Source organism: Capricornis sumatraensis, chromosome 3 (assembly GCF_032405125.1).
Source record: "Capricornis sumatraensis isolate serow.1 chromosome 3, serow.2, whole genome shotgun sequence".
NCBI classification, from domain to species: Eukaryota; Metazoa; Chordata; class Mammalia; order Artiodactyla; family Bovidae; genus Capricornis; species Capricornis sumatraensis.
In genome coordinates this window covers 129,412,895-129,436,947 of record NC_091071.1, presented here as the reverse complement: position 1 = coordinate 129,436,947, position 24,053 = coordinate 129,412,895, and the positions used below count along the sequence as shown (strand labels likewise).

General features: G+C 38.9%; 1 protein-coding gene across 1 annotated transcript in view; it reads left to right on the top strand.

Moving 5' to 3' along the window:
- The first annotated feature begins 8,369 nt into the window (after window positions 1–8,369).
- The window catches only part of HECW2 (HECT, C2 and WW domain containing E3 ubiquitin protein ligase 2), a 257,351-nt gene continuing 241,667 nt past the window's right edge, over window positions 8,370–24,053 (top strand). Inside the window, exon 1 of the mRNA XM_068967790.1 lies at window positions 8,370–8,661. Within this exon, the coding sequence (XP_068823891.1) occupies window positions 8,370–8,661 (292 nt within the window). The remainder of the gene's footprint in view (window positions 8,662–24,053) is intronic.

Genomic DNA, 24,053 nt, shown 5'->3' with positions numbered 1-24,053 from the left:
CACAATGGAATATTACTCAGCCATTAAAAAGAACACATTTGAATCAGTTCTAATGAGGTGGATGAAACTGGAGCCTATTATACAGAGTGAAGTAAGCCAGACAGAAAAACACCAATACAGTATTCTAACACATATATATGGAATTTAGAAAGATGGTACCAATAACCCTATTTGTGAGACAGCAAAAGAGACACAGATTTCTGAAGATCTTCTGGTTTTCATTTTGTTTCTTCCCTCTCATATCCTCTTCCTTGCCTGCTTCTCCATAACCATCCTTCCAGGTAGGATGTATGAATGTTTTTTCTTTCTTCTTTCATTTCTTCTAATCCTTTAAGCCTTACCTCAGATCTCCTTCAGCCAATCTTTGTCTTGCAGATCTTCAGTTTTCTCATTGAAAACAGAGATGACAGCATTTTTCAAACTTAATTCATATTATTTTGGGGTCTTACTTGAGATGATAGAAGTGAAAATGTTTTGGAAAATGTACAATATTTTATAAATATTACTTTCACTTCCTGATGCCCCATGAGCGTTTACTAGTTCTATCACATACTTGGGGGACAAATTGTACATGTACATGAAGTGTCATTAATACCAGGTTGAATTCTTTCATATGTGAATTATTTGATTTTTCCTCTCAAAGTTCTTGAAGAGTAAGGCCCATACTACATGCCTCAGGGAAAGATAAGGAAGAATTTGAAAGGAAACCTTACTCTCTTTATTGTTTGGTACACTCTATAGTTTTATGCCAGTCATAGATACTTCATACTTTTTTTTTTTTTTGCAGGGTTCAGTTAGGCTAGCAAATTCACACATTTCTAGCTTGTTTTTGCTTTTCCACTAAAAATAAATATGTTATTTATTCATTTTTTTGACCTGTCTATTGTTTTCTCTCTTTGTAAAAATGAAACTTCACAAGGCAGGGATTTGATCTTTTGCTCCATTTTATCTTTAATGCCTTTCACAAGGGAGGTACTCAATAAAAGTTTGTTGAATGTGTGAATAAATGAATGAACCCAATAATGATGAGAAAATCAAATTTCAACCTTTATCTCTGGCTGGAGGACCAGAGAGTGGCCCTTGTCAGGCCATTGCCATAGGGCTAAGACTTGAGCTTCAGAATAGCTTTTCCTCATTGCCTACAAGGCTCTTTTTTTTCCTTTTTATTTTTGGGACTATGCTTTGAATAATTGAGGGTGCTGATAATCTACTCTGCCAATAATTGGGGGGATTAAGGGAGTATTAAAATCAGTATAATTAAAGTAGAATGTCATCACATAACATTTTTAATATTAATAGTTAAACACAATTGAGCACTTATATGCCAGGCACTGTTCTAAATGTTCTACCTGTACTGATTCATTTAGTTTTCTCCAAAATTCTATGTTGCAACCAGGTGTTACTATGTCTCTCTTATACTGATGGGAAGATGTAAGCACAGAGAGTTAAAATAAATTTTCCAAGATGACAGAGCAACTTAATAGTAGAGAGATGACTGAAACCCATAATCAGAGTTTGGAATTTATTCTTTTTTCCGTTGTATTTTACCTTTCTCTCTGATTAAATAGAGGTCATTAAAAAATAAAATAGTTTTTGTATACATCCCTTTCCCCCTTGTTTTTTGAGAGTAGAGTAATTTTCAGGTGTTTTTTGTTGTGGCTTAAAGCAGTAAAAGTTCTGGCCTATTCCTTCCAGGGAAATAGCTTAGTTACATACAGCCTGCATTTTCTATTTGACAACAATGTGTTAGGAGTTAATTATTTATAGTGCTTGTTGAAGCTGATGTGGTGCTGAGCTCACTCTGGGTTTACAGACAAAGAATGGCCTGTTGAAATTCACTAAAATGAAAATTTCATGAAACCTCACATTAGAGGTTGACCTGAATTTTAGGCTTCATGGATTTGAAGTTGTGTAACAGTTATGGGTTATATGATGTCAGAGTTACTATATACCACATCAGAAATCAAGAGCTAAATTTATGAAGAGGAGTATTAATTAATTAATTTATTTTTTTTAATTTTTATTTTTACTTTATTTTACTTTACAATATTGTATTGGTTTTTGCCATACATTGACATGAATCCACCACGGGTGTACATGCAATCCCAAACATGAACCCCTCTCCCACCTCCCTCCCCACAACATCCCTCTGGGTCATTCCCGTGCACCAGCCCCAAGCATGCTGTATCCTGCATCGGACATAGACTGGTGATTCGATTCTTACATGATAGTATACATGTTTCAATGCCATTCTCCCAAATCATCCCACCCTCTCCCTCTCCCTCTGTGTCCAAAAGTCCGCTATACACATCTGTGTCTTTTTTGCTGTCTTGCATACAGGGTCATCATTGCCATCTTTCTAAATTCCATATATATGTGTTAGTATACTGTATTGGTGTTTTTCTTTCTGGCTTACTTCACTCTGTATAATCGGCTCCAGTTTCAACCTAGATGTCCATCACTAGATGAATGGATAAGAAAGCTGTGGTACATATACACAATGGAGTATTACTCAGCCGTTAAAAAGAATACATTTGAATCAGTTCTGATGAGATGGATGAAACTGGAGTATTAATTTAAATTTATGAAGAGGAGTATTAGTTTCTCTCTTCACTTTGTTTCTGTCATTTTTACACAGGACAACTTGCCCACCAATCCCAGTGATTTTTTAAATTCAAGTATAGTGCTAAAAGTGTGAGATCAACTTTCTCACATAAATTAATTGAATAAATATATCTGCAAGTACTGTGACCTTGGCAGTGGTAGAATTTTCCCCTTCACCCAAGTGTTTGTGAAAATGGATGAGGGGATGGGAAAAATTAGGGAATCCTCCTCTTTTTTTCCCTAAGAGTAGGTATCCAAGATTATTAATTAATAATGTAACCATTGAACCCAGGATTACATTTTTTTTTTTAAATGGAAGTTCTTGGACATTCTAGAACACCTTACAGGAGTGGTCTTTTGAAAAAATGTAGTATGTTGAAGAGGCCAGCACGCACTGGGGATGCAGAGTAGATGTTAAATCCATAAATCTATTGGCGAATGAAGTGGTCATGAAAGAGGTAGTGAAGAAGAGAGCCATATTCATTCTATGTAGAGCCTATGGTTCTTCATAGAGCCATACATAATTTCATGGCTACAGTCAACCATCTGCAGTGATTTTGGAGCCCAAGAAAATAAAGTCTGTCACTGGTTCCATTGTTTCCCCCTCTATTTGCCATGAAGTGATAGGACCAGATGCCATGATCTTCATTTTTTGAATAAAGTACAGAGGTCTTGGAAAGAATCTCTGTCAGAGTCTGGCAATAGAGAAGAAAATGGGTATTTATGACTAGACTCAAAGTGAACCAGCAGGGGGCTGAATCTAAGTTCAAACAGGAAAGGCTTTGTCCTTTTAGATGGGAGCCAAAGGAAATAACTTAATCATGATCTAGATGGTAGAAATATTGTGGATCAGCTAGAAATCAGGGGTGGCAAAGGACAGGCCCAGAAAAGGGGCTCAAGGTGTTAAGTCAAGAGTATCTAGGAGATGGTAAGGAGTATCTCCTAGGAACTTAATGGGTATCTTGGAGAAGGATGCTCATTGGTCACTGATCTGCTTATTTAACATTTATTCATACCTACTTTGTACTACCTACTGGTCCAAGTTCGGAAAGGAATACGTCAAGGCTGTATATTGTCTTGCTACTTATTTAACTTATATGCAGAATACATCATGTGAAATGCTGGGCTGGATGAAGCGTAAACTGGAATCAAGATTGCTGGGAGAAATAGCAATAACCTCAGATATGCAGATGACACCACCCTTATGGCAGAAAGCAGATAAAAACTAAAGAGCCCTTTGATGTAAAGTAAAAAAAAGTAAAAAAGTATAAAAAGGAGAGTGAAAAAGTTGGCTTAAAACTCACCATTCAAAAAATGAAGATCATGGCATCCTGTCTCATCACTTCATGGCAAATAGATGGGGAAATAATGGAAACAGTGACAAACTTTATTTTCTTGGGCTCCAAAATCACTGCAGATGGTGACTGCAGCCATGAAATTAAACGGTGCTTGCTTGGAAGAAAAACTGTGACCAATTTACACAGCGTATTAAAAAGCAGAAACATTACTTTGCAAGCAAAGGTCTATCTGGTCAAAGCTATGACTTTTCCAGTAGTCATGTATGGATGTGAGAGTTGGACTGTGAAGAAAGCTGAGCACAGAAGAATTGATGCTTTTGAACTGGGGTGTTGGAGAAGACTCTTGAGAGACTGTTGTACTGCAAGGAGATACAACTAGTCAATCCTAAAGGAAATCAGTCCTGAATATTCATTGGAAGGGCTGATGCTGAAACTGAAGCTCCAGTACTGTGGCTGCCTGATGTGAAGAACTGACTCACTGGAAAAGATCCTGATGGGATAAATTGAAGGCAGGAAGAGAAGGGGATGACAGAAGATAAGATGATTGGATGGCATTACCAGCTTGATGGACATGAGTTTGAGCAAGGTCTAGTAGTTGGTGCTGGATGGGGAAGCCTGGTGTGCTGCAGTCCATGGGGCGGCAAAGAGTTGGACACAACTGAGCGACTGAACTGAGGCACTGTTGGAAACGCTGGGGATGAAGCTGTGAGCAAACAGATGCATTTGTGAAGCTTACATTCTTTTTTTTTTAAATGAAATTCTCAGTTTTATTGAGGTATAATTGATAATACAGTTGTAAGCTATTCATTGTTTACATCATGATGATTTCGGAGAAGGCAATGCCACCCCACTCTAGTACTCTTGCCTGGAAAATCCCATGGACGGAGGAGCCTCAAAGGCTGCAGTCCATGGGGTCGCTGAGGGTAGGACACGATAGAACAATTCACTTTCATGCATTGGAGAAGGAAATGGCAACCCACTCCAGTGTTCTTGCCCGGAGAATCCCAGGGACTGGGGAGCCTGGTGGGCTGCTGTCTGTGGGGTCGCACAGAGTCGGACACGACTGAAGTGACTTAGCAGCAGCAGGATGATGATTTAATATTCGTGTACATTGTGAAAGGATTCCCACCATCAAGTTAATGAAGACCTTCATCACCTCATTTATTATTTTTTTGATAAGTACATTTGAATTCTGCTCTATTCAGTTCAGTTCAGTAGCTCAGTCGTGTCCTACTCTTTGCAACCCCATGACCGCAGCACGCCAGGCCTCCCTGTCCATCACCAACTCTCGGAGTTCACCCAAACTCATGTCCATCGAGTCCGTGATGCCATCCAGCCATCTCATCCTCTGTCATCCCCTTCTCCTCCTGCCCCCAATCCCTCCCAGCATCAAAGTCTTTTCCAATGAGTCAACTCTTCGCGTGAGGTGGCCAAAGCATTGGAGTTTCAGCTTCAGCATCAGTCCTGCCAATGAGCACCCAGGACTGATCTCCTTTAGGATGGACTGGTTGGATCTCCTTGCAGTCCAAGGGACTCTCAAGAGTCTTCTCCAACACCATAGTTCAAAAGCATCAATTCTTTAGTGCTCAGCTTTCTTCATAGTCCAATTCCCACCTCCATACATGACCACTGGAAAAACAATAGACCTGACTAGATGGACCTTTGTTGGCAAAGCAATGTCTCTGCTTTTGAAAATGCTGTCTAGGTTAATTATAACTTTCCCTCCAAGCAGTAAGCATCTTTTAATTTCATGGCTGCAATCACCATCTGCAGTGATTTTGGAGCCCCCCAAAATAAAGTCTGACACTGTTTCCACTGTTTCCCCATCTATTTGCCATGAAGTGATGGGACCAGGTGCCATGATCTTAGTTTTCTGAATGTTGAGCTTTAAGCCAACTTTTTCACTTTCCTCTTTCACTTTCATCAAGAGGCTTTTTAGTTCCTCTTCACTTTCTGCCATAAGGATGGTGTCATCTGCATATCTGAGGTTATTGATATTTCTCCTGGCAATCTTGATTCCAGCTTGTGCTTCTTCCAGTCCAGTGTTTCTCATGATGTACTCTGCATAGAAGTTAAATAAGCAGGGTGACAATATACAGCCTTGACGTACTCCTTTTCCTATCTGCTCTCTTAGCAAATTTCAATTATGTAATATGGTGTCATTAACTGTAGTCATTCATCATTCCCTTTGGCTTCTCAAACCTTATTCATCTGAAAATTGAGAGTTTGTAGCCTTTACCAACCTCCCCATTATTCCCATCTTGCAGCCCGTGGTAACCCCTCTTTTGGTTTGTTCTAGGTGTTTGACTTTTCTTTTTAAATTAGATTCCACATATAAGTGAGATAATACATTTCTTTCTCTGACTTATTTCACTTAGTATGATGCTTCATTGTTCAGCTATGTTGTTCCAAACATCAGGATTTTCTTCTTTCTCACAGCTGGATAATATTCCCTTGTATGTATTGCATACATATATCAATATTCCAACTTCTTTATCCATTTATTCATAATGACATTTAGGTTGTCTACATATTTTGGCTATTGCAAATAAAATGACAGTGAACATGGGAGTATAGATGTCTCTTTGAGATCCTGTTTTCATTTCTTTTGGATATATACCCAGAAGTGGAATTGCTGTATCATTGTTGTTGTTGTTCAGTTGCCTAGTCATGTTCAAGTCTTGGTGACCCCATGGACAGCAGCAAGCCAGGCCTCCCTGTTCCTCCACATCTCCCCGAATTTGCCCAAGTTCATGTTCATTGCATTGGTGATGCTGTCCAGCCATCTCATCCTTTGATGCCCTGTTCTCTTTATGCCCTCAATCTTTCCTACCATCAGGGACTTTTCCAACGAGTTGTCTGTTCACATTAGATGACCAAAATACTGGAGCTTTAGCTTTGGCATCAGTCCTTCCAGTGGATATTCAGGGTTGATCTCCCTTAAGATTGACTGATTTGATCTCATATCATATGGTAGTTCTATTTTTAATATTTTGAAAAATCTCCATATGGTTTTCCATAATGGCTATACTGATTTGCATTTCCTCCAACAGTGCAGGAGAGTTTCCTTTTCTCCACGTCCTAGCCAACATTTGTTATTTGTTTCGTTTTTGATGGTAGCCATTCTGACAGGTATGAGGGAATATCTCATTGTGGTTTTGATTTGCATTTCCCTGATGATTAGTAATTTTGAGCATTTTTTCTTGTGCCTGTTGGCCATCTGTATGTGTTCTTTGGAAAACTGTGTATTCAGATCTTCTGCCTATATTCTGATTAGGTTGGGTTTTTTTTTTTTTTTGATATTGAGTTGCATAAGCTCTTTGTATATTTTGGCTCCTTACCAGTTTATTTAGCTCCTTATCAGTATATGTCATCTCTTCATATTTAGCTCCTTATCAGTCATATCATTTACAAATATTTTCTTCCGTTCAGTAGGTTGTCCTTTTTCAGTGATTTCCTTTACTGTGCCAAAACTTTTAAGTTTAGTTAGATACCATTTATTTACTTTTGCTTTGTTTCCTTTGCCTTAGGAAACAGAACCAAAATAATATTGCAAATGATTTATATCAAAGAAATTTTGGTCTGTGTTTTCTTCTAGGAGTTTTATGGTTTCAGGTCTTCAAGTTTTTAATCCATTTTTAGTTGATTTTTTGTGTATGGTGCAAGGTAGTGGTCCAGTTGCATTCTTTTCATATGGTTGCCCAGTTTTTCCAGTCACCTTTTATTGAGGAGACTATTCTTTCCCCAAGCTTACCTTCTTGTGGGGGAAAATACACAAGAACGAAATAAGTGCACGGTACTCTGTGGTACATCAGATCATAGTAATTGCTTTTGAGAAAAGTAAAGCAAGGAAGGAAGGGTGGGAAATGCTTGGATGTTGCAGTTTTAAATGGAATGGTCAACTATATGTAAGTGAGGAGGTAACATTTGGGCAAGTTCCTGAAGAAGGATTTGGTGGGTTTTATTCCTATGAGAAGGAAATTGAGCACATGAACTTGTCCTCACTGGTGTATTTCAACTCCGTTTAACATGGGTCAAAATTTTCTGTCTTGCTATTTTAAAATTTAATTGCATCAACAAATAAATATGTGAGTTGGGTGAAGGAGAGGAGGATGCTATTTCTGAAGGAGGAAGGATAGACATAAAAGGGTAGGTAGACATAAAAGCCCCTTCCTAATTGCTATGAGGACACTGTGCCCAGTAGTGAAATTGAGGCCACAGGTGTTTGATGACCTTTACCATCATGTGACCTCAGTCCATGGAAGTTGTTTCTGATATCATCAGTTGACAGTAGAGTAGTATGTTTTATTTTGACAGCAGATTATTGCGTGGGTTAGGCTTTAAAAAACACTCATAAAGTCATTGTCTGGGAAGCTTAAATGTAATTCCTTGCATTGTAGTGCTAATGCTTTGTGTGTGTTTGTCTCTACAGCTTTGTAGGAAGTCAGTCTCAGAGAGGCAGACGGGATGGCTAGCTCAGCCCGGGAGCACCTGCTTTTTGTAAGGCGTCGAAATCCCCAGATGCGGTACACCCTGAGTCCAGAGAACCTCCAGAGCCTGGCTGCCCAGAGCTCCATGACCGAGAATATGACCCTACAGCGGGCCAACAGTGATACAGATCTGGTGACCTCTGAGAGCCGCTCCAGCTTGACGGCCAGCATGTATGAGTACACGCTGGGGCAAGCCCAGAACCTCATCATCTTCTGGGACATTAAAGAGGAGGTGGATCCCAGTGATTGGATAGGACTGTATCACATAGGTGAGTCAGATGTACTGGACTTGCTTGTGACTTAGTGCATACATTTTAATCTGACATTATACTATTCTGTTGTTTCTCTTGGGAAGAAATTCACATACATAAATTAGAACAGCCATATCCTGGGAATTTTTTCTTCTTCTTTGGGGTAGGGGAATCAATAATCATAAATACCTTTGCTGATGTGAATTCTGTGCTTAATTTCTACCCTAATTAAATGTCAGAACCTGCAGTATTTTCTTTTTAAAACTTCACTTTACCCTTGATCATTAGCTGCATTTTGGAAAGAGGTGACTATAAACATTGACTAATATTTTTAAACCAATGAAAAAGATGTTCAGATTTAGATTACTGATATAAAAGTGTTCTGTATTTTCAGAAGGTTGAATTACATTAAGAATAACTTGCAGCTTAAAGTATCTTTTTATTTCAAAATTCCTTGATGTGTGCTAGATCAATTAGGTAAAGAACGTATCATAGTCTAACAAATGACTTAGAAATAGGTTGCTGTTTGTTTTAATAAAAGTGTCCCAACCTTGTTTAGCTGATTTGCATCTCTTTTCATAGGTGAGTGCATGATGAATAAGCATGTCCCAGAAAATATAATATCTGTTACTTGAGTTAAAAGCAAAAGTAAAACCTATTAAACAGTCATAAAGAAATCTAAATCAAATCTGGTAAGAAAATCTTAACATTCCCCCAAACTGGAGAGCTTTATCACTGAATGAAGGGAGTTCTTTAAAAAAAAAAAATAACAACAGATGTCTTATCAGAAGACATTGTTCCTTTCAATGTAGATTATAAGCCAAGCACTTTGTGTGTGTGTGTGTGTGTGTGTGTGTGAACAGAGTGGGAGTAGGGTGGGAAAAACTAGTTTATGCACTGCTTCTCTACCAGGGGCACTTTGCCTACTTCCTCTACGGGACATTTGGCAGTGTTTGCCGATGTTTTTGTTTGGCAAAACTGGATAGGGGAAATGGGAGATCAGTGATGCTGCCAAACATCCTACGATGCAGAGGAAACCCCCTCGCAACAAAGAATTATCTATCCTCACATGTCAGCACACTGTTGAGAAACCCTAGTTGAGGCAAAGTAATATCCTTGCTGAAATTCCATTAAAATGTTAAACCCATTGCACTTTGTTTCTCTGGACAATTTTGTATTGACTAAAATAAAATTGACTTGTATTTACTTATGTAAATTTTATTGCTGAATCATGCTAGATAGCAAGAAATGGAAACAAAAATTCAATGAATTTTAATTTTTCTGTTTCCTCTTATGACGAAAAAGGGGAGGAAAAGTCTTCAGAGTTCAGCATTTTCCCTGGTGTGTTTAAATGTGTTTATAGTGAGGGGGAAACATGATTTAAAAATTATATGTTTATATCTAATATCTATTCTGTTCACAAAAACATATTGCAGTTTTGATGTGACTTTAGAGGTAACTCTTGTGGTTTTGATGTAATTTTGCCCTTTTAGATTTTATGAAACTTTTTTTTTTTCACTTTTCTCATACTTTTTCCTTTTTTTCTCACTTAAGATTTTGTAATGCTTAATATGAAGCTACAAATAGCATATTGTGTTTTCTTAGATGATTTTTTTATGTGACATTTTTTGGGATACACTTTTATTTTCTTGCATAGGGTGGTTCCTTTTTTGTGTGTGAATACCTTAATTTGTGGGCTTCCCTGGTGGCTCAGAGGTTAAAGCGTCTGCCTGCAATGCGGGAGACCTGGGTTCGATCCCTGGTTTGGGAAGATCCCCTGGAGAAGGAAATGGCAACCCACTCGAGTACTCTTGCCTGGAGAATCCCATGGATGGAGGAGTCTGGGGTTGCAAAGAGTCGGACACGACTGAGCAACTTCACTCACTCCCTGGTGGCTTAGTGCCAAAGCGGGGGAAGTGGCTTTGATCCCTGGGTCAGGATGATTTTCTGGAGAAGGAAAGGCATCCCATTCCAGTACTCTTGCCTGGGAAATCCCATGGACAGAAGAGCCTGATGGCTACAGTCCATGGGGTTGCAAAAGAAATGGAGACTATTAAGTGACTAAACAACCACAACACTTTAATCTGTAAGATGCTAGAATCACTTAAGACAGTGTAAACAACAATAACACTTTAATCTGTAAGATGCTAGAATCACTTAAGACCGTGATTCCCATTACTTTATAGTTTTCCCCCCACCGTCTTTCTGTTTCTTGTTTTATTTCCTTATCTATATTTAACTGAGAAGGAACTAAGGAAAGGAAGGCCAAATTTATCTTATTCCCAACTGACCTAAGTCACAAAATCTTGGTGTTGTATTTGTTTCACTTTCTAGAGTATAGATCAGAGGTCTAAATCGAGAATTAGCCCGAGGATATAGCTAGGAAAATATTTTGGCAAATATATCTCTTGAAAAGTGCTATTCTTCTTTAATTTCAAGTTTTCTCTGTGTCTTTCTCACATATCATCATGATATTTTTGCTTCCCTGTATGTAATGTGTCTCTTTTTTTCCCTTTGGCTACTTTAAACATTTTTTTCTTTATCTTGGTTTTCAGCTGTTCGTCTATAATGTACCTAGGTGTGATTTTCTTTTTATTTATATTGGTTGGGATTCTTTAAGCTTTTTAAGTAAATGTTTTTAATGAAAATTGTGAAAAGTTTGGTCATGCATTCTTTGGATATTTTTTTCTTTTTTCTGAGAACTTATTTTTCTGAGACTTCAGTTACACATATGTTACATGTTGTTCTTTAAGGTTCTGAGGCTCTGGTTAATTTTTCTTTAATCTCTTTAGTATTTGGATTCAACCTAGTTTGCCAACTTTTCTTTTTGTTTTTCTTCATTCTCCTGTTAGGCCTGTTCAGTGGATTTAAAAATTTCAGTTATTTGACTTTTCATTGATAAACTATGCATTTCCCTTTTTATAGTTTTAATTTCTTTTATGAGAGTCTGATATATCTTAACTCTATCAGACCATATCTTTTTTCATTTATTTGAACTGATTTGAATACATCTGCTTTAAATTCTCTGCTATATCCAATCTTAGAGGAGGGCTTGTCTAAGAATCTGTTTTTATTGTCTGATTTTCTGTTGACTGTGAGTCCCATTTTCCTGTTTCTTTGCATTTTTTCACTTTAGAGTGGACATTGAGGATTCTATATTGTAGAAATTCTGAGTTCTGTGGCATACTTTTAATTTTAATGTTTATTTTTATTCTGATTGGATGATTTATCTCCCTGAACTTACTAGCTATGATTTAACACTTGGTTAGAATGTATCTGTGGAAAGCCTAATATAGTTATCTAGCTCTTCTAAGACTCAGTCTTCAGGTTTAGTCTCCTTTATGGATTTTGTTAGGACTTGATTTGGGGCTTTGTTAGAGTAGGTCTATTGTGGACTTTACTCTAGGACTTTGTGCTTATTCCTAAGTAATGGTATTTCTGATGTCTTAGCCAGATGCCTGGAACATTGACCATTCTCTCTGGCTGGGCTGTAATTCCACTGTTCTCCAGAACTGCTTGACTACTTTAATTCCATTGCACTCTCAGCTCTGGAGCAGCTACTCTCTGGAAAGCCTTGGTGGTCTCACCCTGCACATATGCGGCCCAGACCACGGCCAAAGGCTTGTGGGGGGTCCCCACATGGACCTTTGGCCTTTATTCCCTCATCACTCTTTCCAGTGCCTTGCCTGCAGATTCTAGCCACTTCAGTTGACCCAAACTGATTGCTGCCTCCTTAGCTCGTTAGAACTGTCATGAACTGTGGCTCCCTTTGCTGCACTCAGGAAACTGTTCCTCGGATAAGGTCAGGATGATCATGAAGTCACATTATAAGTTTCCCTTCTCTCTGGGATTTTAGTCTATTGTGCAATGTCATAAAATAACTGCTTACTAGTTTTACAGTTGTTTCATTAGGAAGACAAGTCTGGAACTTCATTTCATTAGGAAGACAAGTCTGGAACTAATTACTACAATATGGCCTGGAGCAGAAGTTTCTCCCCTACTTTTGATTTAGGATGGGTGATAAGAGGTTCCACTTAGTTTTTCCATCTAGCCATTTCCAGAGAACTCTGAATAAATAATAAATGGTAGTTTGAGTCCCATATGTTTGTCTCCTTAGTATATTTTCAAGTAGTTTTAGATCCCTAGCGTGGAAGAGGGGTGAGGACTTAGTGCCCTCAGACCTCTTAAAAGGATGAATGAACACAGAGACAAGCATTCAGGAATAGAAGTATCATGTAGGTAGAAAGAGATATGTGGTACTCTCAGACACACTGTTGGTTTTTAACAGGTCTTGAAGGCAATGGCATCCCACTCCAGTACTCTTGCCTGGAAAATCCCATGGGGTAGGCTGTAGTCCATGGGGTCACTAAGAGTCGGACACGACTGAACAACTTCACTTTCACTTCTCACTTTCATGCACTGGAGAAGGAAATGGCAACCCACTCCAGTGTTCTTGCCTGGAGACTCCCAGGGACGGGGGAGCCTGGTGGACTACCGTCTATGGAGTCGCACAGAGTTGGACATGACTGAAGCGACTTAGCAGCAGTAGCAGCCTCAATAAATGACTTTAAAAGGCCCAGGTACTAACATCTGAAATATTAAGCATGGGTCATTTATATAGTTGCAGAACCACAGTTGTGTTTAAAAGAAAGATTGACTTATCTGGGACCTCAACGTGAGAGTAAGAGGCCTTGATTTAAGGAGAGATAGCCCTTTCTCTCCTGGGGCTAGTCCATCTCACTCTGGATGGATTATTTTGACCTCTAGACTGGAGACAGCCTCACTTCTGTGACAACTTGGTCATCCCATGTGGTAAGGCAGGGATGGCAGCTCTATGGTCTTTAACTGACAGCCATTTCCTGATTCCTGCTTCATTATGGGTTTAGGAGGTGGGCAGCAAGCCATTGATTTCAGGGCAAGTAGGCCCTCTCTAGACTTAAGAAAGGTCTAAACTGATGTGGCAGTCGAAGCAGTGAGTAGCCTAAGAATGCACATGTGACCCAGTTCTGGCCAGTGATGTGTAAAGGGAAGACTTTGGGGCAACTTCCTTTTCCAAGGAAAAGCCAGAGCCTCATGAAGAGAGTCTTTAGCCCCCACTTTCTCTTGTGCTTGGGACTCTGGTGAAAGGATGTGACATCTTGACTAGTTATATACATGTAACCACCATAAGTTATCAGTCAGGAAGATTAAGAGCCAAGGATTACAGAGAAGAAAGAAAGAGCTTGGACTGGCACTCCAAAGGAAAAAATCTTCCCCTGTGTTTAAGTCATCAGTAGCGCGCCTTTCTTGTACCAGCAGTGATTCCTAACTGAGCCGCTGGGATGGCTATTAAGATGAGAAAGGAAAAAAGAGGAACACAACTGCTGTCAAAGGCAAGGTGAAGAGTTGAGTGGGCTACCTCTGTAGTTACTGCTTCCGAGATGGTTTGGGCTGCTTTAATATAGCTAAAAACCACTTGGTTGTTTTCAAAAGAAGTAACAAAAATGTGATATAAAATTTTCAAAGTAGTAGCTCCAACCCATGTGGAAATTTTCGAAAGTTTAATAAAATCAATGATATGATGGGAAAAATCTTCCAAATGAGTATTTAATAATTTGAAAATATGCAAAACAATTTTCTTGGCTCCTGTTAAAGGGAGATAGGGTAGATGATGGATTTAGAGAAGACCTGAAAGTAAAGGATGAATGCAGGGCTAGGATGGGAAAAGAGTGTTGGCGTCTGTCTTAGTGATGTCCTGAATTTAAGGCTGTCATGACTAAAGGAATATGCATAATATGTTCTCTCTTGGGCTGTGTGAAATAAGTTTCATAAACGCACATACAGCAGGAATATCTTCAGGTTTCTATACTTCTTAGTAGGAAGCAGCCACTCCTTTTCAGCTGTGTCCTGAGAAGCTGGATTGTTTCCTAGCAACATCTAGTTTTATTTGTGGAACTGAGAGATGGTCTCTATAGAAATAAGTCCCAAAGGGGAAGGATTTGGGTGGAATATAGGGCTGGGGAGGTGTGGCTTGTTGGCACAGTGTGCATTTTGATTGTTGTTTCTCTTGGCTTACATTTTCTTCCTACCTAGAAGTGTGATTTGTTTTTGTTTAGCTAATTGCTAATGTTTTGCACTGTTCAGTTTGCTCTGAATGACTTTTAGCACTACTAATCTGGAGGGAAAACATGTCCTTTTGGATCAGAAATAAGAATCTTTAGACACTTTGGCCAATGTAGAGATCCTATTGGGAAAACAAAGGAAAAAAAGTTGAAAATGTCAAATCACTATCTGGGGAAACTTTGACTGTGAACATTGTTCTTAAAACAGAAGCTAACTATATTTCCTCCCTCCAGAAAGTCTCATGTACACCCAGGATTTCCAGAGATGATCACAATGTACCTATAGCCTTGAATCTCCAAATTATAGCCATGAATACCTTGCAGATAGCTTCCAGAAATCACTAGATTTATAATTTGTCTCCAAAATTAGAATTGACCCCTCACAAATTTAATAGTGCTACTCATTGCCTCCTCCTAAACTCTCCAAATAAAAAGAGCCAAATGCTTTTATTGTGTAAGAACTCTTGGACAATCAGCACAAACAGCTTTCCATGAAAAATCAAATGGACACTTTTTAAAGAGAGGCAGAAAATACTAAATTTGTTTCAGGCTCACTATTAAATTCCCCTTAACCTTTTATCTTGTGCTTGTTTTTTGGATTCTTCAAAACAAAAACACTCAAGAAGCCTTATTTGCCATTTCTTATGTGCAGGCCACTTCAGGTACATGGACTGAACTGTTTGTTACTGATCTGTGACTCGGTAAGAAACTTTCTATAGAATGTATATCAATGTGGAAGCTTCCTTCATTGAGAAGATTTGGCTGTAAAAAAATCATCTAAACTAAATAATGGGCTTACTGATGTAGGTATTTCACATTCTGGATCAGCTTATTCTCTTGTCATGGATCAGTAACAAAAAGATAATTTACCAACATTGTCTGGACTGTCCTTTGAGCATACCTCTCAGCATCTATGTTGATTGTATCTCTAAAGACTGTTGTTTAGTTACTAAATTGTGTCCGACTCTCTGTGACCCCATGAACTGCAGCATGCCAGGCTTTCCTGTCCTTCACTATATCCTGGAGTTTGCTTAAACTCATGTCTGTTGAGTCAGTGATGCCATCCAACTGTCTCATCCTCTGTTACCCCTTCTCTTGTCCTCAATCTTTCCCAACATGGGGGTCTCTGCCAGTGAGTTGGCTTTTCGCGTCAGGTGACCAAAGTATTGGAGCTTCAGCTTCAGCATCAGTCCTTCAAATGAATATTCAGGGTTGATTTGGATTGACTGATTTGATCTCCTTGCAGTCCAAGGGACTCTCAAGAGTCTTCTCTTGCAATAAAATTGCAATAATGATCCAAGGCTTTGGGATCATGTATTTTTGAGCTCTGAGATCCCAAAGCTTAAGCTCGTGTTTTATAGATAAGAAAGACTAAGGTCCAGAATGGTGAAACCATGCTGGTAGTTGGGTGCAGCCAAGACTGGGGGTTAAGTGTCCTGTGAACCAGTCTTCATTTTTCTTCTTGTGTGTTGAAAAATATAGTCCAGTGTTTTTAAACCTTTAGCTAATTGTTACTTTCTTGATTTTCACAGTGTTGGATTACCATTTGTACTATTTATCCTTTTCCTTAAAACATCTGATTAAAGAAAATGAAATGGTTATCTACCCTGACCTTGTTGTTCTAAGCCACAGGGTTTGGGAGGGATTTGTTGTGTTAGCTGTTTTTCTTTCTAACATGCATTAACTGTTAATAAATAACTTTTGTCTGTGGGCTGCCCACCCAGGATTGTCACATGCAGCTCAGTTTGAGAAATTCTGAGGTTATCAGTGGTTAAGAGCACAGGCTCTGCAGTCAGACAGACTAGTAAATTCAAGTCTACTTACTAGCTTGGGAGAATTGTGTAATGTTTTTAAATCTCAGGTTCCTCATCTTAAAAAAAAAAGAGGATGAAGAAAAATACCAGTATTATGAGAATTAAATGAGATAATGCATATAATATTCTTAGCAAAGTGCCTGGGCTCTTTGTAAGAGCTTACTGATTGTAAACTATCATCCTTATGTTGGCTACTGTTAATAATAGTGAAACCATTTTCTTGGTAGTTTAAAGCAGTAGCATGAATTTAGCCATTGAGTCCAGAAGAAGGGATTTTCAGATTAAAGTGACATACTGGGTTACTTCTACTTACAGAAAACAAAATCCATTCTTTTGAGCTTGAGCTATGGGGATTATACAAAGCACCTAAAACATGACTGTTAAATAATGCAGTATATTAATTTGAGTATTATGTAGGTTCTAAACCAGCATGATTTCCAAGGCGATAGAAAAACTGCAGTTTAATCTGAAATTCAATCATGTGGAATAATTTATGCATTAGGTATTTAGTTGCCAGAGTAGCTATCAAATACACTTAAGAGTATGTGTTCATGACTGTTGTAGAACATGCTGCTATGAACATTGAGGTGCATATATCTTTTAAAATTAGTGTTTATATACTTAGGAGTGGAACTGCTGGATCATAGGGTAGTTCTATTTTTAGTTTTTTGAGAAACCACCGTAGTGTTTTCCCTAGTGGCTGGACCGATTTACATTCCTACCAATAGTTTAGGAGGGTTCCTTTTTCTCTACATCCTCACCAGCATTTTTATTTTCTTGATGATAGTTCTGACAGGTGTGAGGTGATACCTCCTTGTGGTTTTGATGTACATTTCTCTGATAATTAGCGATGTTTACCATCTTTTCATGTGCCAGGTGGCCATCTGTGTAGTTTTCTCTTAACGATTTTATTCAAAAGATTATTTTTGGTATTCATTTATTTGTTTGCTCAACAATGTTAGGAGTTTACTGTGTAGCAGGCATCTGAAAAGAATTTTAAAATATCTATATTTAAGATAATATAGTGCTGTCATTCTAGTTTTTTCCCAATTATTATACAATATATTGGCCTTTAGATTGCTGTTTCCTTACCCATGGATCCCATCTTTAATATGGAATGCACTGTATGTTTAAATACAAATAAATTTACTCCCTGAACTCTCCTGCTTCAAACACTCACTTTTTTGGCCGTGTTTTCAAAACATGCATCTTCCACTCTAAGCAATCTTGGATGTTTTTCTGAAAACTGTGAGTTTCACATGAAGAATGTCTGTACTGTTTTTGATATTCAGAAATATATACCTGTATATTCATTATATAACTATTACACTTCTGGTATGAAAAAGTGCTGTTATGTGATTATCGATAGATCAAGGAATGATCATCTTTTTATTCTACAAAAAGAAGAACAATTTTTTAGACTATAGTTACATCATTAAGCTGTAATATAGAAGCAGATATGTTACTGAAAGACTAACCTAAAAAAATCTTGAAATTTCCAACTGAAAATTTACATTAATTAATAGGATTCTAAGTATTAAATATGTATCTTTTTAAAGCATCCAAATAGATAGGTTTTTCTGTAAGTGTAAGTCCTGTGGCATATTTTTGATGTGATTAAACATTTCATGTGAAAAGGGAAAGCCTTAAGAATTCAGTGAACATCTGAAGGAGGTTAAATTCTTACTTTAGGGCTGTGTAACAGCCATTTTTTTCTTTGTTCACTTTAACTGCCAAAATCTGTCATTCCTGAGCCATTTCAAGGGGATAAACAAGGTGAATATTGCTATGCACATGACCCACTGCAAATGCTGATTTGAGCAGGGGTACAGTCAGCATATGTCAGCTGACTTAGAATTTTTTAGTGCATCACATAATTCATTTGCCTGAATGGAGTGCTATGAAAATAACAAAATTTCTTCTAGAAATTATTATTATTACTTGTTAGTCTTTGTAACTTGGAGAAGGCAATGACACCCCACTCTTGCCTGGAAAATCCCATGGACGGCCTGGTAGGCTGCAGTCCATGGGGTCGCGAACAGTCAGACACAACTGAGCGACTTCACTTTCACTTTTCACTTTCATGCATTGGAGAAGGAAATGGCAACCCACTCCAGTGTTCTTGCCTGGAGAATCCCCGGGATGGGGGAGCCTGGTGGGCTGCCGTCTATGGGGTCACACAGAGTCAGACACGACTGAAGTGACTTAGCAGCAGTAGCAGTAGCAGTCTTTGTAACTATGGCAATATCGCTAAGATAAGCAGCCATATTATCATCCTTACGTATAGAACCCTGGAATTCCTCATCCTACATAAGTTTAATTCAAATGTGAGGAAACCTTGTTACTTATTTAAGAAAACTGAATGCTAGTACTGAAGTGAAGTTGACACTCACTCACTCGTCATGCTCAGTTGTGTCTCTTTGTGACTCCATGGACTGTAGCTCCCCAAACTCCTCTATTTATGGGCTTTTCCAGGCAAGAATACTGGAGCAGGTTGCCATTTTTTCCTCCAGGTGATATTCCTGACTGAGGGATTGAACCCATATCTCCTGTATCTCCTACACGGCAGGCAGATTTTTTACTGCTGAACCACCGGGAAAGCCCGAAGTGATAGTGAAGTACTCTTTTTTTTTTTTTTTTCTTTGTCATTGAGAATCATTAAAATATATTATTCACCTATTAAAATTTATTTTGAAAGTTACAGTCATTAGTTCAGTTCAGTTCAGTCGCTCAGCTGTGTCCAACTCTTTGCAACCTAATGGACTGCAGCACGCCAGGCTTCCCTGTCCATCATCAACTCCTAAAGCTTACTCAAACTCATGTCCATCAAGTTGTTTGATGCCATCCAACCATCTCATCCTGTCTTCCATTTCTCCTCCTGCCTTCAATCTTTCCCAGCATCAGGGTCTTTTCAAATGAGTCAGATCTTTGCATCATTTGGCAAAGTATTGGAGTTTCAGCTTTAACATCATTCCTTCCAATGAATATTCAGGACTGATTTCCTTTAGGATGGACTGGTTTGATCTCCTTATAGTCCAAGAAACTTTCAAAAGTCTCCAAGACCATAGTTCAAAAGCATCAATTCTTCGGTGGTCGGCTTTCTTTATAGTCCAACTCTCATAACCATACATGACTACTGGAAAAACCATAGCGTTGACTAGACAGACCTCTGTTGACAAAGTAATGTCTCTGCTTTGTAATATGCTGTTATTTTGGTCATAACTTTTCTTCCAAGGGGCAAGCATCTTTTAATTTCATGGCTGCAGTCATCATCTGCAGTGATTTTGGGGCCCCAAAAATAAAGTCTGCCACTGTTTCCACTGTTTCCCCTTCTGTTTGCCATGAAGTGATGGGACCAGATGCCATGATCTTAGTTTTCTGAATTTTGAGCTTTAAGCTAACTTTTTCCCTGACCTCTTTCACTTTCATCAAGAGGCTCTTTAGTTCTTCTCTTTCTGCCATAATGGTGGTGTCATCGGCACATCTGAGGTTATTGATATTTCTTCTTGCAGTCTTAATGCCAGCTTGTGCTTCATCTAGCCTGGCATTTCGCATGATGTACTCTGCATATGAGTTAAATAAGCAGGGTGACAATATACAGTATTATGTACAGTTACAGAGATTTTAGATTTACAAAGGAAATAAGTGATCATTTACTTCACTGGTCTCATTTCATAAATGGGAAGCTAAGGTCTCAGATGGATTAAGTAACATACTCATGGTTACTGTTGTTCATATGTTAATAAGTTACATAGCATATTAACAAGTTTATGTATAAAGGTTATATATGTTTATGTTATATATATGGCTTCCCAGGTAGCGCTAGTTGTAAAGAATCTGCCTGCCAGTGCAGGAGACATAAGAGACATGGGTTTGATCCCTGGGTCGGGAAGGTTCATGGAGGAAGGCATGGCAACCCACTTCAGTATCCTTGCTTGGAGAATCCCATGGTCAGAGAAGCCTGACAGTCTACAGTCCATAGGGTTGCAAAGAGTTGGACACGACTGAAGGGACCTAGCACTCAGCGCTCAACACTCATGGTTACTCATGGATATAGTCAGAAAAAATAGTGTCTGTAAGAATCTCCTCCTCTGTGGAGTTGCATTTTAAAGATAGTTATGTTATAAAGTCAAATCCTGCAGGTGATTTTTGAGTATAGTCAAGATCAATCTTGAAAAAACCCCTAGGAAGGCAATGAGACTTACAAAAGTATTGAGTGCTGCTAGCTTTACTTCCAATATTGGAACAAACTCCCATTTTATCTTGAGTGTCAGAGAAGTTTGCTTGTGTTTCATTTCAGTTCAGTTCAGTTCAGTCACTTGGTCATGTCTGAGTCTTTGCAACCCCATGGACTGCAGCATGCTAGGCCTCCCTGTCTATCACCAACTCCTGGAGTTTCCTCAAACTCCTGTCCATTGAGTCGGTGATGCAATCCAACCATCTCATCCTCTGTCATCCCTCCTACTGTCAATCTTTCCCAGCATCAGGGTCTTTTCAAATGAGTCAGTTCTTTGCATCAGGTGGCCAAAGTATTGGAGTTTGAGTTTCAGCATCAGTTCTTACAATGAATTTTAAGGACTGATTTCCTTTAGGATGGATTGGTTGGATCTCCTTGCAGTCCAAGGGGCTCGCAGGAGTCTTCAATACCACAGTTCAAAAGCATCAATTCTTTAGAGATCAGCTTTCTTCATAAAGTCCATCTCTCACATCCATACATGACTACTGGAAAAACCATAGTTTTGACTAGATGGACCATTGTTGGCAAAGTAATGTCTCTGCTTTTTAATATGCTGTCTATGTTTAATTTAGTCCATAACACATTTTTCATATCAGAAGTTTCACCTTTCATCTACCACACACAGGTTTGATGTATATCTCAAATAGTTGCTATTGGAATGGTTTTCTAAAGGCAGATGTGACCAACACCCGAAAGTTTCCATGAGCTGAAATATTTTGACAAAATTTCTTTAATGTCTCTATGAAGAAAGGGATAGGGAGAAATAATGACATATGTGGAGAATTCTTATTTTTAAGAGGTTACAATAGTCTCTTTCTCCCTGTTGTTTGACAAAATTGTGCACTTGCAAGTCAGTGATAACGCTTAAAAGTCAGACACTGAGCTGTTTGTCAGTCCTCACCTGCTGCCTTACGGGCTGTCTACTACCCCCAGGTTTCGAAGCTGCTTCTTCATTGGCTGTGAAGCTGTCCCAGCTTCCCCAGTTTTCTGGCAATTCTTTTCCTCTTTCCTGAAACTCCCTTTCCCCTCTTATCCTCTAAATATTCTTTAGGCTTTATTATGAAGTCTCTGCTTTTTAATATATTGTCCTTGAATGGTGTGATTTACTCCCAGTCGAAGCAGAAAGCTTCATTTCTAATAAGGATGCCTGGAACCATCTCTTCCTGGCTCATGAGAGCCAGTTCTGAATATCTCTTCCCAGTTCCTCCTGTAGTTAGCATGAAGGCAGCTGTGATGAGAGCAGTTACATCACAGGAAGGGGCAAATATTTGAAATTAGAGCTTCCTCCCACTTACCCAGAGCTAGTTTGCCAGCACACCACTAGTTAAGTCCCAACCTCTTTTTAAAACTCCCAAGATTACTTCTCTCTGAATATCCTACTCATTTCTCACACTCAGCTTGTTCAAACCAATTTGACTGACATGCCACTTAAGTTCTTCTTCATTTTCCTATTTTTGTTAGTGGAAATGCTATATATATATTTTAGTTTTAATTTAGTATTGATTCTTGGCACTGTCACCTCATTATTTTTTTAACCACATCACCAGGCATTGTGGAATCTTAGTTCTCCAACCAGGGATCAAACCTGCATCCCTTTGCATTGGAAGCACAGAGTCTTAACCACTGGACCACCAGGGAGGTCCTATACTGTCACCTCTTGAGTCTCATTTTGTTTAGGCCTTTATTATTAGCTGCATAAGTAATCTGCTCAGTCTGACATTCTCTAGTCCAATCCATGTTCCATAGTACTACCAAATATTTAATAAATATAAGTTTATTTTTGCCAAGCATTAAGCTAAGTGCTTTACACATCTTACCTCATTTAATTCTTAAAACGACCCTATGGAGTAAGTGTATCAGTTGGGATTTGTCCGTGATTAAGAAGAGCCAAACAAATCTAGCCCTTCCCTGAACAAATGACTGTGCCCAGGAGACTGGCATATGGAAATTGTCCTCTAAACCACCCAGGTTCCACCTGGAGGTAGGGGTGGGATCGTGCTGCAGAAGCTGCACTGCTGAGAATGGGGCGAGAGATGGATGCTGGGCAATGCAGCAGATGTCTAGTTGAGGCAGTTGTTAGTATTTTCATTTTATAGCCCAAAAAATAGACCAATAATTTAATTAACTTTTTCAAGCTGTTTTCAATTAGAATAAGGAGAAGTTGAAATTTTTCTGACTTTGTAGCTTATGCTCTATTATCTTTTGTCATAAACCTCCCAACATACATAATAGACGCTAGAGATCAAGTGTTTAGGCTACGAAGTTGGATAGTCCTGTGTTTAAATCTCTACTTTACCACTTGCTTCCTGTGTAATGAACAGGTTACATACCCTCTCTGATAACAGTAGCAATCTCATAGGAAATAATAAAATCCCCAGTAGAATTTTTCTGCATATGTATAAGGCGCTATACCTAGGACTTGGTTTAATAAGAGTATAAGAAGTATCGAATGTAATGATATTGATAATGATGAAACTGCATATTTGAGCCAGGCAAAGAGCACATTTTTTCTCTTTCCATTTGCTGGCTATACTGCCAAGTACCTCCCATTACTTTTGGATAAAGTATTTGTTGAATTAAAAAATAAAACTGAACACTGTATGTAGGAAATGTGATGATTGCAATTGTACTTCAGTTGATGAACAGCCTCATTAGTGTGCAAGGATCTTAATACAGAACTAGTTTTGTATCAGTCTCAGCGGAGGCCCCCAGGTGAAAGATGATGGCCACATCCACATTCCAAAGTGAAATGCTTGACCACCCAAACAGCACTTGGGAATGAGGTGATCCAGAATCATTCTTGTGACCCTTACCCGGCCACCCAGATGTTCAGAGTTGTTAATCTGATGAAGGGTTTCTTCTAGGAGCATTGTCTATGCACTGGGGAGCCTGTTCCTTCTCTCTGACAGGTAATGTGCTTCCTTCCACCAGAAATCAATTGAGAGGGATGTCAGAGGAACTGCTCTAAGAGGCTCACAAGTGTTCTCTGCAGTGTGAGGAACACAGCGGACTACTGTCTGGCCTCTCCTGAGGCCTCTACAGGTAAAAACCTGTGCTGGACCTCTGAGTGAGGAGGGCTTGTTGGCAATGGCCTGCATGGCCTGAGTTGTTGGCACAAGAATGCATGTTTCTTATGAATCAGGAGTGGAGTCTGCCCACAACAGGGCTGGAGTGGGGTCATTGTCACATCTGCTCAAAGAACTCGATCGAAAGCTGCTGTCTCCCAGGGGCTACCCAAGAGAATGGGACCAAAGACCT